At 40.5% G+C, this 15049-nt stretch overlaps 1 protein-coding gene across 2 annotated transcripts in view; it reads right to left on the bottom strand.

Annotated features, from left to right (window-relative positions):
• Positions 1-21: 21 nt before the first annotated feature.
• The window catches only part of GALNT1 (UDP-N-acetyl-alpha-D-galactosamine:polypeptide N-acetylgalactosaminyltransferase 1 (GalNAc-T1)), a 59870-nt gene continuing 44842 nt past the window's right edge, over positions 22-15049 (bottom strand). The window contains exons 7-11 of one of the 2 annotated variants that reach the window (XM_006889185.1): positions 12808-12988; positions 11751-11890; positions 8649-8747; positions 7583-7717; positions 22-194 (exon numbers count right to left, since the gene is read on the bottom strand). In XM_006889185.1, coding sequence (XP_006889247.1) covers positions 48-194; positions 7583-7717; positions 8649-8747; positions 11751-11890; positions 12808-12988 — 702 coding nt within the window. In that variant the 3' untranslated portion in view covers positions 22-47. The remainder of the gene's footprint in view (positions 195-7582; positions 7718-8648; positions 8748-11750; positions 11891-12807; positions 12989-15049) is intronic. The other variant, XM_006889186.1, reaches the window with a different exon arrangement.

Below are 15049 nucleotides of genomic sequence, written 5' to 3'. Positions count from 1 at the left end.
TCCTTTTTTTTTTCTCCTTCCTCTTTTTAAAATTTGTCAATTTGGTCTCAGAATATTTCTGGAAGGGTCACGTTCCGAAGAAGCCACTGCTGGGACCGGCTTCCATTGCAGTCTCTGATGCTGGGCACCTGGCTGTCCTCTTCCGTGGCTTTATCCAGGCACTGGTTACTGTTCACATGCTGCAGGGTTAATTTCTAAAAACAACAGAGAGGAAAAAAATAAAAAAAACAACAACAAAATACCACTCATGAAAATGCAAAACAAATAGACAAAACTCAAGAACTCTCTCTACCATCATTTGTGAGGATTACGGATTTTTTTTTTCATAGAAAAAGTGACATTGACTGAAACATAATGAGAGAATGGTGCCCACTTACGGACAGCATTATGTGCTGGGGTAGACAGGAAGGTGCTGGGGTATGGTGGAAAAATACTGGCCGTGGAACAACGTGACCTAAATCCCAAGCCTCAATCGTGCCATAAGCTCTGTATTACTGCAGAACTTCATTTTTTAAATGGCTCAGTTTCCTAAAAAAAAAAAATGACCAGAGAAGTGGATCCTCATCTGGGATCCTCAACCTGTTTTCAAAATGTTATTTTTAAAATGTTGCACTTCTCTGATTTAAGGCTGTTCAAATAAATTCTGTGATTCTAAACCTCGAGTTCTTAGAACTGTGGGTCCTTTGAAAGACTCAGAATCCTACCAATGTTGGGATTACTAGGGCTGAGTATTCATCAACCTCATGTCTATGTCCTCAGCAAATACAGAGGCTCCGGTGATGAAAGCAGCTGCAGAGCACAGGATTTTGGAGTCAGACAGCCCGAGTTCAGAGCTGGCTTAACTCACACATTATCATTTTTAATATGAGGATAAAGTGGCATGTTTTCAGCAGACTGTAAACAGATAATGAATCTAACTACATAGCACAGTGACTCACGCAAACCTGGGCTTTAGTAAATAGCTGAATAGATAGCAATGAATCTGACAGATGTAGCCACCGTATGAGATTTTTATGCAAACAATACACAGGTTCCATGTTTGTTTTTTGGGTTTGTTTTTTCCCCCCAAAACCATGCAACCCCATCATCAGTTAAGTGTCCTATGAGTGCTCCGTGTGTGTTATTTATAGGGGTGCACTATGGGGGGGGGAATATGGCTTACAGTCTAGATTTGATGCAATCATGCTGAATTTTAGGTTAATTTCAAAAGGGCAACAGAGATGAGCGCAAAGAGCTAAATCGTATGATTATAAGACCCATGCTGATGATTCTGATGGGATGTGCCATGATCATGTTAATGTCAAGGGTGCCAAAGTAGCCATGCAGGAATTTTTATTAAGATGATCCTGTGTTAAAGGTCAAATACGGCATAGTGCCACTGTTGTAAAGCAGGTCTGACATCAGAATTGGGGGGAAACTAAGAAGAATGTATACTGCATTGAAACAGATGAGGAAGAGAACTGTTTAGAAGGAATATATGATTAGGCATTAGTGTCATGACAAGAGTCCAAGAATGAAAGCTGCATAGTGAAGTGGACTGGGGGGGGATTGTATAACAATGAAATAATTATTATTATTTTTTTACTTTTCAAGAGAAAAGGGAACTGGGGGGGGGGGGGATGGGCAGGAGGAAAGTGTGCAACAATGAATTAATGGAAATCCAAAGTCTCTGTAAACTTTCATTAAAATAAGTTTGTTTGTTTTTTTTAAAAAAAGGAGACATCATGCTTGGAAAGAGTCTGTAAAGGAGAAAAAAGACTCAGTAAGTAAGAAAGAAAAAAAAAGATGATCCTGTGTTGTAGCACTCAGGAGTCATGATTTTGAAAATTATTACATAACGGGAGAGGATGAAGAATACGATGCAGAATGAACTCAGTCTCATAAGGACAAATACTGCCTAAGACCATTATTATAAAACTAGAAGTTTAACTAGTAAACACATATGGGGACTCACGGGGAGAAGAGGTGCGAGCAGAGGAGTAAGGCTGGATGGGGAAAATTATAGGGTTGTACAATCTGGTGGGTGGAGGGAGGGGTAAAGGAAATGGAAAAGATCTGGCGGGGATCTGCAAAGACAGGGTACTGGTAATCAGTTCAGTAGTGATTCATTTTATAAAATACAATAAATGGGAATGATTGTATGAAACACAATGTGAATGAAGGATAGTGTGGGACATAATGTATACAAATTTTGTATGCAAATCAATTAAAAAAAAGATGACGATGATCCCATGTTACTACAGTGACACGTTTATGAGCACACATTTATCTGGTCTTTCCGTTTGTGGGTCTATATTAATGCGTTTCTCTCCTCTGGAGTATTTTCGTTTTCAAGTGGTGATACTCTATAGTCAGATTAAACTCAAGTTCCTTAAAAAAGCTCTCTTCAAATCAGGCTTCTTTTGCCCCTATCTGAATTTAAAACCAACCTCTGATTGTATGCACATATTTTAACTTGCAATCACTTCTTCCTTGTGGGAATCAGTAAGTGGAAGATGCCACCATTTACTTCCACCACCACTGACTTTAGGTCTCATACTAAAGATTTCAGATTTGCCTCCCAGCCTCCGCCAAATTTTCAAACTTCTTTTCCATCATCCAGTCAATGGAAAAGGTCCCTCCATTCCAAGGCTGATCCTTCCACCTTCTTTGTTTCCCTGTATTCTTTTCTCTTAAAATCAAACCCAAACCTATTGTTGTCATGTCAATTCCAACTCAGGGCAACCCTGTATGAGAGAAGAATTGGCACAATGGCCTTCCAAGGCTGTAATGCTCGCAGGAAGAGCAGCTGGCGGGTAAGAACCACTAACTTTTAACTAGTGGCCAAGAGTTGCACCACAGGGTGCCTCTCCCTAAAATTCTATATTCCCCTTATAAACATCCCTTTAAAGGCATGTTGTTCATCTTCACCAACGTAGTCACTCTGGCTTTTGTTTCAATTCTCTCAAATGGCTTTCCAAAAATAAACCAAAATAAATAAAAGTACTTTAAATCACCCAAACTCATTGCTGGAGGTCAGCCCCAGCTCACAAGCCTGCCTGCAGGGCAGAGCAGAGTGACACCACAGGAATTTTTTCTCTCTTCTCCCTCATGTCTCATTTCTGTTAACCTTTCAAGATCGATTCTCTGTGTATAAACTTCTCCTTTCTTTTTATATGAGTGGTCTTCCACCAAACTGTCCCTTTGTGACTGACTCATGTCACTCAGCAATTTCTGTTCTAGTGCCACCCATGCTGCACCAGAATTCACACATTCCTGGTCATTTTAGTATTACACACTTTGCTGTAATGTATACCGATGTCGAGGGCCTGGTTTTAATTGTTTTTGGTCCAACATTCTTCTAAGTGGTATAGTACTGGTCTGTCCATTTCCTGTACAGAGGTAACTCATGGTTTCTGTGACAACACCATGACACTGATGTGTCAAATGCGAGTATGGTTATCCATGGTGAACAGTATTTGATGGGGCTCCCCTATTAAAACAAGCTTGGAAGCAGGAGTGGCATCCACTTATGAAACAGCTTGCCTCTGGAAATGCCTATGAACTTAGAGAAATGATGAAAGTTATACAAGTTTTCAGGTCTTTCATTCATAGGGTTGCTAAGAGTCGTCTACAACACGACGGCACTGCACAACAACAACAAACAATAACATACCGATGAAGTAGACTTGGAGCAAGTCAGCACAGCAGTGGTTATTTTCCTGTATTCAAGCAGTTGCTGTGCATTTCATGGGTGACAGTGTGAACTTTACGGTGACAGTTTTCATGTGACTACCAAGTATGCACTTGCTGCGAAGGGTCAAGGACTGCAGCCTTCAGTATAGACTAAGGCTCAATGTCAAGAAGACAAAGATTCTCGCCACTGGACCAATTAGCAGCGTCAGGATGGATGACGAAGAGATTGAGATTGTTCACAGCTTCAGTTTGCTCGGCTCCACAGTTAACGCTCTTGGTACCAGCAGTCAGGAAATCAAAAAGCGTACCACGATGGGAAAGTCTGCTGTTAGGGACCTCTCAAAGGTACTCAGGAGCAACAGTGTCTCTCTGGAGACTAAGGTGCGCCTGATACAGGCCATGATATTTGCAATCGCTTGTTATGCGTCAGAGAGTTGGACAATGACTAGGGAGGACAGAAGGAGAGTGGATGCTTTTGAGCTGTGGTGCTGGAGAAGGGTACTGAATGTACCATGGACTGCCAGGAAAACAAAAAGATTCATCTTGGAGAGGATTAAACCAAGCTACTCCTTGGAGGCAAGGATTCTGGGGCTTCGTCTGACATACTTTGGACATGTTGCCAGGAGGGACGGGTCCTTGGAGAGGGACATCATGCTTGGGAGGGTGGAGGGACAGCACAGGAGGGGAAGACCCTCTATGAGATGGATGGATTCGGTGACTGGGGTAATCGGGATGGGTGTATCAGAGGCGGTGCGGCTGGCGCAGGATAGAGCAGGGTTTAGGGCTGTTGTGCATAGGGTCGCTATGAGTTGGAAACGACTCGACGGCATATAACAACAACAACAACACCAAGTCTATCATGTATGAAAGATGTTCCCCTGAGCAGAATGAGTCTGGTTTCTGCACCTCTAACAATGGAGCAGGGCCACTTACTTCATATGGGGAAGAAGCAGGGAGATCAGGTATGTTAAGTTCTGCCTAGCTGAACTAGTGCTTGATAAAGGACCTCATAATAAAAAAACTCAGTGTCCTGACAAACTGCACACCTGGTTCACAGTCCTGGGCACAGAGTGCAGATGCTCTTCTCTTCTCTGTCTCTTACATCCACACCCACATCCATACCCACACCCACACCCACACCCACAGAGCTCTCATGTCAAGACAAAAGCTGAGCGTGAATGTGAAGGCGACTCAGGCTCTGAGTCTGTGCTACTACCAGACTTCTCACCAATCCTGCTTGCTTCTTCCTTTTGTCAATAGGTGTGTGTTGCTTCAAAAGGTGCTCTCTAATAAACATCCCCAATACCAAGTCTAGGTCCAACTCTTTGCCTTTTTTTTTTTTAAAAAATAATATTTTTTGGCAAAGTGTAGACAGCAAAACAGGTTTCCATTCAATAGCTTCTATACATATTATTCAGTGACTTACTACTTCTGTCCCTTTCCTTGGTGGTAAGGAAATGAGTTGACAGTGCAAAGGTGTGCAGTTTGAATCCACCAGCTGCTCTGGGGGAGAAAGATGGGCAACTTCCTCCTGCTCGATGAACTGCCTCTGAAAACCCGCTGCAGGGTCAGCTGTGGTGCAGTTTGGACTTGATGGTACACAACAATAATTAATTTTACTCCTCTCTTCTTCCTCCTCTTCTTCTATTATTGTACAGGACAGAGTGAAACCAGCATGCCTCTTGGAGGCAAAGATGGTGAAACCCGATCTCACAAACTCTGGGTAATGCTGTTAGGAGGGGCCCATCCTTGGAGAAAGATATTACACTCAAAAAGGTGGGGGAACAGCCTAGGAGAAGGACCCTCAACAAGACAGATTAACATATTGACTGTAACAAGGGGCTCAAGTGCACTCGAGCAGTCAGGACGGCACAGGATAGGGCAAGGTTCAGATTCACTGTTCATTGAGCCACTGAATCACTGGTGACTCAAAAGCACATCACAACAACAACAACATATAAAAGTAGAATAACTACAACATGAATCTGCCATGGCTGACATCAATGCCCTATCTCCAGCAAAATTTCAAAACTCACCGTTGTTAAACTGGTTCTATAGAGACCCTCCATGGGGTTTCTTAGACTGATAATCACAATGGAAGGAGACTGCTATATTCCTTCTTTATAGCTGCAGGTGGGTTTCAACTACTGGACGTTCCAACCTTTGGGTAAGCAGTGTATCCGCTACAGACTACAACACTAGAGCTACCCATGCACTGCAAAACTATACCAATCCAATAACTTTTACATGTAAAAAAAAACCCAAACAAACCCCAAGAAATTAAATTTTCTTATTTCACCACTTGTTCCTTTTGTTTCAACTTCTCTACATTTAAGAGGACGTTTCAGAGCCTCTTCTGACATCCATGTTGGTCTTTTCTTTTTATTACTGAGATATTTTGCTTTCTTCATGTGTATGATGACTTCACACCACACAACTGGTCTTTAGTCATCAATGAAATAAATTTTGAGACAGTTTCACTATCAGGTGGAATTGACTCAAGGATGTATTTTGGCTCAGTGAGCTTGTTTCAGCTTTGTCCTGCTTCAATTTTAACATACACGTGAGAAGTTGATGATTCACTCCAGTCTTGGTCCCTGGCCCTGCTCTTAACTGATACTGAGCTTTTCACTCTTTCCACAGATGTGGCTAATTTGATTCTTGAATCGTTTCATCAAGTGAGGCCTATGTGTATTCTTTCTATTTGTGTTTCTTAAAAAAGGTACCTGGTTGTACAAAATCTTACCATGCAAACTTGGCCTTGTTTCTGTGACCAAGGGCGTATTTAGCAACTACCCATCCTTTGTTTCAGCTTTTGCATGCCAATCACCAGTTATTACTAATGCATCTTGTTCAAGAACAAAGGATTGCAATCTTCCCTCTCCTGCACCCTGGGCCTCGATTTCCCCATGCTCGAGCCCACAGGTACAGTCATTGTGTCAAGCCATCTCCTGGAGGGGCTTCCTCTTTCTCTGAACCTCCACATTTCCCAGCATCAATCTTCTTTTTAAAAACTGGCCCTTCCTAACAATATGTCCAAAGTATGTGAGGTCATGTTTTACCATCCTCATTCTAAACAGAAAGTAAAACAGGAACAAGAATGAGGAAGAAAACCAGTTGTGCTCATAAGCAGAATAATAACAGAGCAAAGAGATACTGGTTCTGATTCCAGAATTGTAGAGTCAAGAATTGGAAGATCAGTCAGAGATGGAGGGAGAATGCTTTATAGGAGGTAATTTACTGGAACCTATTAAATCACTGCTCTGGTTGGGATCAGTGTTATAGGTCCTGGTATTAACTGAGCACAGTTAAAATGTGTACATTTTAATAGAAACAATAACAAACATGGCTCTGGTAGTATATTGCATTATATTCTGTGCTGAAAGGCCAACGGTTCTAATCCACCAGGTGCTTTGTGAGAGAAGGATGAGTGGTTTCCTCTCACAAATACATATACGCTCCCAAACCAGATGGGTGGTCTTTATGAGTTGGAGTGGACAGAGGCTTCAGAGAAAATCAAAGATAAATAGAAAATGTTTGTTATGCATGTTACTGAGAAATGATTATGAATCAAATAATTTTATTAAGATTCTCTTTTTGCCTAATAATTTGGTTTAAATCGCCCACTTACTGTTCCATTTCTTCCTCTTAGGCTACAAAGTTCGAAGACACACAGAAAGGTCAGTGGTTACCCAGGAACAACAAAGGCCCAGGAAATGAGGGCTTCTGGGACTCTGCAAAACTAGTTTAATTACTAGGGAGAATAAAATACACTTCTCTTACTTTTATTTTCTATTTATCTATAAATTCTGAGAGTATAATGAGACTCATTTTCAAACTCAAGAATGTAAAATGTAGAAATCCATGCCAATGCTACACATCCTTATTTTTTCCTCAGGCAACTTACCACCGGGTCGTACTCCCAAAGCTGATTGCCTTTTAGATGGTGACATTTGAGCATTGTGACTGGGCCATTAAGTTTGGAAACATCTAAACAAAGGTCATCTGTTCTGATTTCTTTGTTGGCAGTGTAAGAGAAAACCTAAAAACAGAAAATGCAAACACATAAGCTTTCACAGAAAGGAAAGAGATGTTCTGCATGTTTAAAAACTTAGCGCGGAAAAAGTAAGTACAATGACTCCTGACTTACCAACATTGTTAATGACCAGGTCATTAAGTTAAAATTAGTGTTGGGGAAAATGGAAGAGGACCACCACAGACCACAAATCAGAGGACGGGCACATCATTTCATAACTACCAAAGTCCATCACTAACATGACTGCCAAACCACCAAGAGCCAAGGCCCAGCCAAGCTGACACACAGCCTTCACCAGCACAGCCAGAGCCGCTCTGCCCCTTACATCTCGGTGTTACTGCCAGATGTAATTTATTAATCTGGAAAATACCTGGATGGTATTTTTTTTTTACTATTGTCATAAATGTCAACTAATGAGACAATTAATAAGAAGAATGTGCATTTCAAGCTGCATTTTTAAAAACTTTATTAAAATAATAAGGAACTTTTTTTAGTCTTTTTTAATTTAAGCATCTCTTTTAAAGACCAAGCGTGATGATCTCTCCAGATAATATCTGTAAAAAATGTGAGCTTAAGAAAAAACTTTTATAAAATATATCTTCTCTGAATAAAACGACTGCGAAAAGTCACCACCAAGTTTGCACAGAGCTAAGTAAATCTGATATTGAGTGCCGTGTACACTAAGTGTACTGTCAAGTGTGGGCATCTGCCGGACTGAAAGGGCAAAGTAAATCTCATGCACAGTCACATACACCCAATTCTCACCACGGGCTCTTTGCAAATATTTCTCTTAAAAGTAAGAATTAGACTGAAGGCTCCCCTCACCTGTCTTTATAATTTTACTTTTCTTGAATGGTATCAGGGAAACAGAAAAACAAAACAAAACACCCCAACAAAAAACCACCCTGAAAATTCTCTCCTTTACTGAGATACTCACCTGATTACCCCCCATACCATGACAATTAAAAATTCCAACTTTTTCATTCTCTTTTCTAGCCATATTATCCAGACACTGGTTGGTTTCCACGTTTCTTATCTATAGGACAACGAATAGGAAAAGTATCAGGAGTTAGAGAAGTGAAGGACACAACCTACACACACATACTAATCAATCAGTCTTACCTGGTACTATTATTAAAAAAGCAAACCCTTTACTAAATAAATATGTAATAAATAAATTCTTTACTAAAGAATTATCTCTGAGTCTTTGAACATACTGTGACTGGGCCATTAAGACACAATGCCAGGCCACATGTCAAGGCTCTGAAATTCTGACTTTCGTGCTAGGCTAAATCCTTGACCCCAGTGCCCAAAAATCTCAGCAGGAGTGGGAAACGGAGGTCCAGAAAATGCAAGTAATAAAAATCAGCATTTCCCCTCAATTTTTGTGTACAGAACTCACTTCCCCTTCCTCCAAACCTATGTTTTTAATTGAGTACATAAGGGAAATCTTGTTTGGATCTGAAAAAGATGGGTGTTACTATTTGAGAGCATAAGGCTTAGGACCAGATTGCCAGTACTGAAATCCTGTCTCTCCCAACTTATGGCTGTGACCATGCTGTTTACACCTTCACATGTACCTCAATTTACCTATCTGTGAACTGGGGTAGCAGCACCCATTGCCCAATGTTGATATGAAGACCCTGTGAGTTAATATACATAACGCACTAAGCTTGGTGTTTGACAGTGAGTACAGCCTCAGGAAATCTTAGGATTATAAGAGCCAGGGGACAAAAAACAGGTCAGCCCTCAAGACTGACTAGACCATCAAAGGTCTGCATGAATACTATCTTCTGCTTTTGGTGAAAATACTCCACTTTCAGGTATAACACAGTGGAATATATTTTCCAGTTCTAGATTCTCCATGAGCTCAGGGTGGGGGGACACCTCATGGCATCAAGTGAGAATCAACTCATGGCTGACCCTCCAGCAAGTTTTCAGAGGCTGTAAATTACATGAAGAGAGACTGCTTCTCTCCCGCAGAGCAGCTGGTGGATTCAAACCACTTGTTTTAGGATTGGCAGCACCACTTCTTAACAAGGCCACTACAGGAGCTATGGGGTCAAACAGAGTTGACACCAAGCACTGTAAGTTGTGTCTCTTATTCTATTCATATTCACATCTTCTAATTATTTTTTATTCTAAAAACTGATGATTCTAGGCTTCCCTAGTCAGTGAAGTAAGACAAAGAGATTTCTGAATGGCTACATTCCAGTCTCAGGCTGACAAGGTGGAGGGATGGACACAAGATATGATTTCTGGCTGCACTGTGGTCGGTGTTTGAGAATGACACCGACCCCCAAACTAGAGCTGAGGAGTCCGACAGTGTGACTTGTATTAAAGGCACAGCAGGCTTAAAACCAGGTGCACAGTTACTAAGGCAATAATCAGCAGGAAGCCAGCTGGCAAGGAGCCGGGCACAAGGAAAACGTGCCTTGGCACTCCTTCACCACCGGTCAGACAAGCGCTTCTTTGTAACTGCCTATGCTCTGGCCCCATCTACAATGCCTAGGTGTTGTCCAAAACTGGCTTAGTTTAAAAGCAGGGAAGGGACCTGATTCCTCATTCTCTATTCCAAAAGCAAGTCACAGGAGTGACCATCTGATTCCTCCTCCAATAAGTCAGCCCATGAGGGCCTCTCTTGACTGGAATGGGGCTGCAGCAAAGAGAACAGACTCAACGAGCCACTGTGCTTCAACTATGAGAAATGTCTGCGCTCAAGAAGTTCAACAAGCCCCTCAGACTTGAGGAATAGGGTGGGAACAAGGTGTAAGAAACTGTTCTTGGGACCACTCTCAAAAGCAGAGCTGTGTTACCTAAGTGCTTGGAAAGGCGGGGGTTCAGTGAAAGAGAGGAAGACCCTCAAACAGACAGACTGATACAGTGACTGTGGCAAAGGGCACAAGTGTGCCAGAGATGACGAGGACGACACAGGAGGGTTCAGGTCTCTTCCTCATAAGGTTGCTATGCATCGTACTTGATTCGACAGCACCTAACAACAACAGCAATTTAAGTGGAAATGATCAAACTTCAACTTTTAAGAATATATACTGAAGAACTCTAAAAGAAATTTAACTAAAGGCATCTGCAGAAATAAATATGCCCACATTCTCTCCAACTTTCCTGCCCAAACCGAGATGCAAACTATCTCTACTCCCTTCCACCTGTACGGGATCAAATTAAGAACAGCAACTTGGAACACTCCACAGAAGGCTTAATGCCATGTGCTGCCAAGTCTAAACCCACTCACAGCTGACCCTCCAGCAGATTTTGAGAAGCTGTACGTCACTCAGAAGGTGACTGTTCATCTTTCTCTTGTGGATTCGAACCGCGTGCTTTTGGGTTGGCCGCACAGCTCCTTAACCACTAGGTTACCAGAGCTCCCTATAAAAAACCCGAGGGAGAAAAATACTCTCCTTCCTCAAAGTGCTGAAAACACAGTTAGGAATGTTCTTTCACATTTCCCTGTCATTTCTTTACTATTTACCTTCACATTCAAATGCCATAAGCTCACAGTAACACTGTAATATTAACTTTCACAGTAAATGGTCTCAACGAAAGGAATCAGCTTGTTAATGGAAAGTTTGCCAAGATGCCGATATACTTTAGCAAAAATATAACTATGACAGTCCAGAGGAAGTCTTATTTTAAAACAGAACATGCTTAAAACGTAAACATTTCAAATTACCCTCTCAACTAACAAGAACTTTTCCATACTTAATGTTATGCAATTTTAAGATAAAGGCACTTCTTTGCTGGAAGTTTAATTTTTTTTTTAAGTTTAATTTTTGATAGAGAAACTTCTTTACTGTCAAGACAGAACCCACTAACAATTGACCCTCCAGTGGGTTTTCAGAGACTGTAAATCATACAGAAGGAGACTATTTTTTCCCCTCAGAGTCTCTGGTGGATTTGAACTGCTAAAGAAGCAAGGCCTTTCGGTTAGCAGTGCACCACCCTATCGACTACGCCACTAGAGGGCTCTTCATAGAGAAGTGAGAAAATACTAACTACAAAGGATACAGAGCTTTATTTTTACCTCTCCCAAAGAGAAATAATGCCGTGGGATTTGAGAATCGGGATAAATATTCTCTAGGTACCAAGAGAAAGGTTTGCACTGTAGTTTGTGCCTGAGGCCAAGCCTTGAGGATATGTCTCCGTAGTCTACCTTGGTAACACCTGTTAAAAGAAAGAATGGACCCCAAGTTATTCGTGTTCTATTAGGAAGCATAAGTCTACTTAAATAATTCATCCAACAAACCACATGAATGGGAAGTGTGGAATGAATTCATACTCAATACAAATCTCTCTCCCAAAGCTTAAAATAAGAAAGAAGATTAAGTCTGCTTTGAGCCTTTAAAGAAAAATTAAGTGCCTATGAGAATTAAATATCTTTTAATATTAGAACTACACAGAAGTTAAGTGGGTTTAGAACATGGTATTATTAAGGAGAGGGGAAAAAATCCAGACCTCTTTGGACCAAATCAATCAGATATTAATCAATACTTTTTAGCCAGGTCTCTCTCATACAATTTATTGAATTATGCATACTACCTAAAACAAAAATGAGGGTAAAATGGTAATGAGTGCAGGCTGATGGCACAACTGTTTCCACAAAATGCATTAACTACGAGAAGGAAGTTTCTTGAGGCACGTAATGGGTTTCAAAGACTTGACACTTTCATGAAAGCCCTGAAGGCATCATGGACTTGCTTATGGAGAATATCAAAGCCTACTGTAAAAAACCTCAGCTGGCGGTATTGGTTAAAGCCAAGAATATAGAAAAATTCATATACATTAAGGAAATGGCTGAAGATTAACACAATGATACTTAAAAGCAATAAATGTTAAATATTGCAATTAGGTTAAAAAATACTACACGAGTAGCACTTGGTTTAACAATAAATGAGACAAATTGTATAGTGTATTATTGTGGCTGATAACATCTTATACCAGACATCTTGCTAAAAACTATATACCAAGAGTGGTTTAATTTTTTAAAAAATGACTTTATATTAGATATTTGGTTCCCTGCTCTAAGCTCCTTTTCCACCATATCAGCGACAGGACTGTTTTGAAGACTAAATAATGCCCACCTGGGGAAATGATGTAGAAGAAATTTTTGAATTCATCCATCCAAACTTCTGCGAGTCGCCTGTTATTTTTATTGATGATCTGCCCTGTGCCTCCTGGAAATGTGTAAGGTGTAGCTTTCCGGAATACATGCCCAACATGTGAGCAAGTAACAATTTCCAAAGTACCTCCACACTGCCAAATCTACAAACAGTACCAACACAGACCATGTGAGTGAATCACATAAACACACAAATATGGAAAATGTTAACCTGCCCTAAGTTTCACAGTCGGAATGTCACAGAATCAAAGACATGCAGTTCAGCTCTGCTATGTGATCTCAAAGCTAGGGCTTTCTCAGGAGTGAACCCCTAATTTTTGGTTCTGGTTTAACTCCACAATGAAGGCTAAAATACCAAAAAGACAGGCTGAACGCTAAATACAGGAAGACAAGAGATGAGGTGTAAAAGCAGTGCCTTTTTAACTGTAGAGCATGGCCCATAAGACCATCAATTCAAATTTGATGAATTCCTGCAGCGAGGAAATAGTTTTGTGAAATGTTTGTTTGAGTTGTGTGTGTTTATTAATATGATTTATGGTAAAAAAATGTTCTTTGAGCAGATATATCCATTCAGATTCTTTTTTTGCTTTCCTTACAAACTTGTCTCATATCCTGTGTGTAAAACAGAACACAGAATCTAAACCAGATCATGAGTTATTTGGTGAGGTATCAGCAGTCTGCTTTTTTTCCTTTCTTAGAAGAATTTTAAAAAGTAGGAAAATAAGAATTGTTAAAATTTGTTGTTAGATGCTGTTGAGTTGACTCCTAGTGACTCTATGGACAATGGATCTGCACCGTCCTATCGTGTGCCATCCGCATCACCTCTGACACACTTGAGCCCACTGCTGCAGTCACTGTGGCAATCTATCTGAGAGTCGTCTTGTCTTTCACTGACCCTCCACCTTTTGAAACATGATGTCCCTTTCCACAGCCTCTGTTAGCAACATGTTCAAAGATGAAGCTTTGCCATCCTTGCCTCCAAGATGCATTCCAGCTGCCCTTTCTCTAAGACATATGTTTGTTCTTTTGGCAGTCCATGGGATATTCAGCACCCAACAGTTCAAAGGCATCGACTCCTCTTCAGTCATTCTTATTCAGTGTCCAGCTCCCAGATGCAAAGCAAGTGATGGAAATACCATGGCCTGAATCAGGTATACCTAATTCTTCAAACTGATATCATTGCTCTTCAATAATTTGGAGAGGTCTCTGACAACAGATTTTCCCAAAGCCAAATACTTCCTGATCTTTTCAATCCGTACACTGAGCAAATCATTCAAGGAGGTGGACTCTATGAAGAGGAATGTTGCATCAGGATTGGAGAAAGACTCATCAACAACTCACGTTATGCAGATGACGCAACCTTGCTTGCTGAAAGTGAGGAAGACTTGAAACGCTTGCTGCAGAAGAGCAAAGGCTATAGCTTTCAGTATGAACTGCATTTCTACTAGTATCAAGAAGGTAAAAATCCTCACCGCTGGTCTGATAGCCAACATAATGACAGATGGAGAAAAGACTGAAATTATCAACATTTTCATCTTACTTATATCATATCTTTTCTTTTATGAATTTTATGTTTCTTTGAAAATACAGTTTTTATGTGTTAAAAAAAACCTATACAGCTTTACAATTAAAATACATTTGGCAAATTTTGGTTTTCTGTGAAGTATTAAGGATCATAAAGTGTTAGAACTAGAAAATTCTCCAAGTTCATCGGGAACTCAACTCTTTCTTTTTACCATCAATATAGTCACTGTGTCAGTTCATCTTGTTGGAGCTCTGCTTCTCCTTCTCTGGCCCTTCAGCTTTTCGAGCATCATGTTTTTTCTTGGGAATAGTGTCTCCCTACAACGTGCCCTAAGTAGGTGAGGCAAAGTTTTGCCATCCTTGCCTTTAAGAGACATTCTGGTTGCATTTCTGTCAAAACCAGGTATTTTTTCTTTTTTTTTAAAAATCTATTTGAAATTCCGCATTCTTCTCTAACATCACTATTCAAAGGCACTGATTCTTTTTTCATCCTTATTCACTATCCAACCTGCAGGCACACAGGAAGCAACTGAAAAGACCATGGCTTGGATCAAGTGCACTGTAGTCTTTAAACTGACATGCAGCACTTTGGAGAGGTCTTTTACAGCAGATTTTCCCAATGCCACACTTCTTTTTTTTTTTTCTTCTATAATTATATTTTATTAATTTTCATAAACATT

This window comes from Elephantulus edwardii, unplaced genomic scaffold (genome assembly GCF_000299155.1).
Source record: "Elephantulus edwardii isolate Elephantulus edwardi_28Jun2011 unplaced genomic scaffold, EleEdw1.0 scaffold00076, whole genome shotgun sequence".
Lineage (NCBI taxonomy): Eukaryota > Metazoa > Chordata > Mammalia > Macroscelidea > Macroscelididae > Elephantulus > Elephantulus edwardii.
The sequence above is the reverse complement of the archived record's forward strand: the minus strand, read 5'-3'. Positions and strand labels throughout refer to the sequence as shown.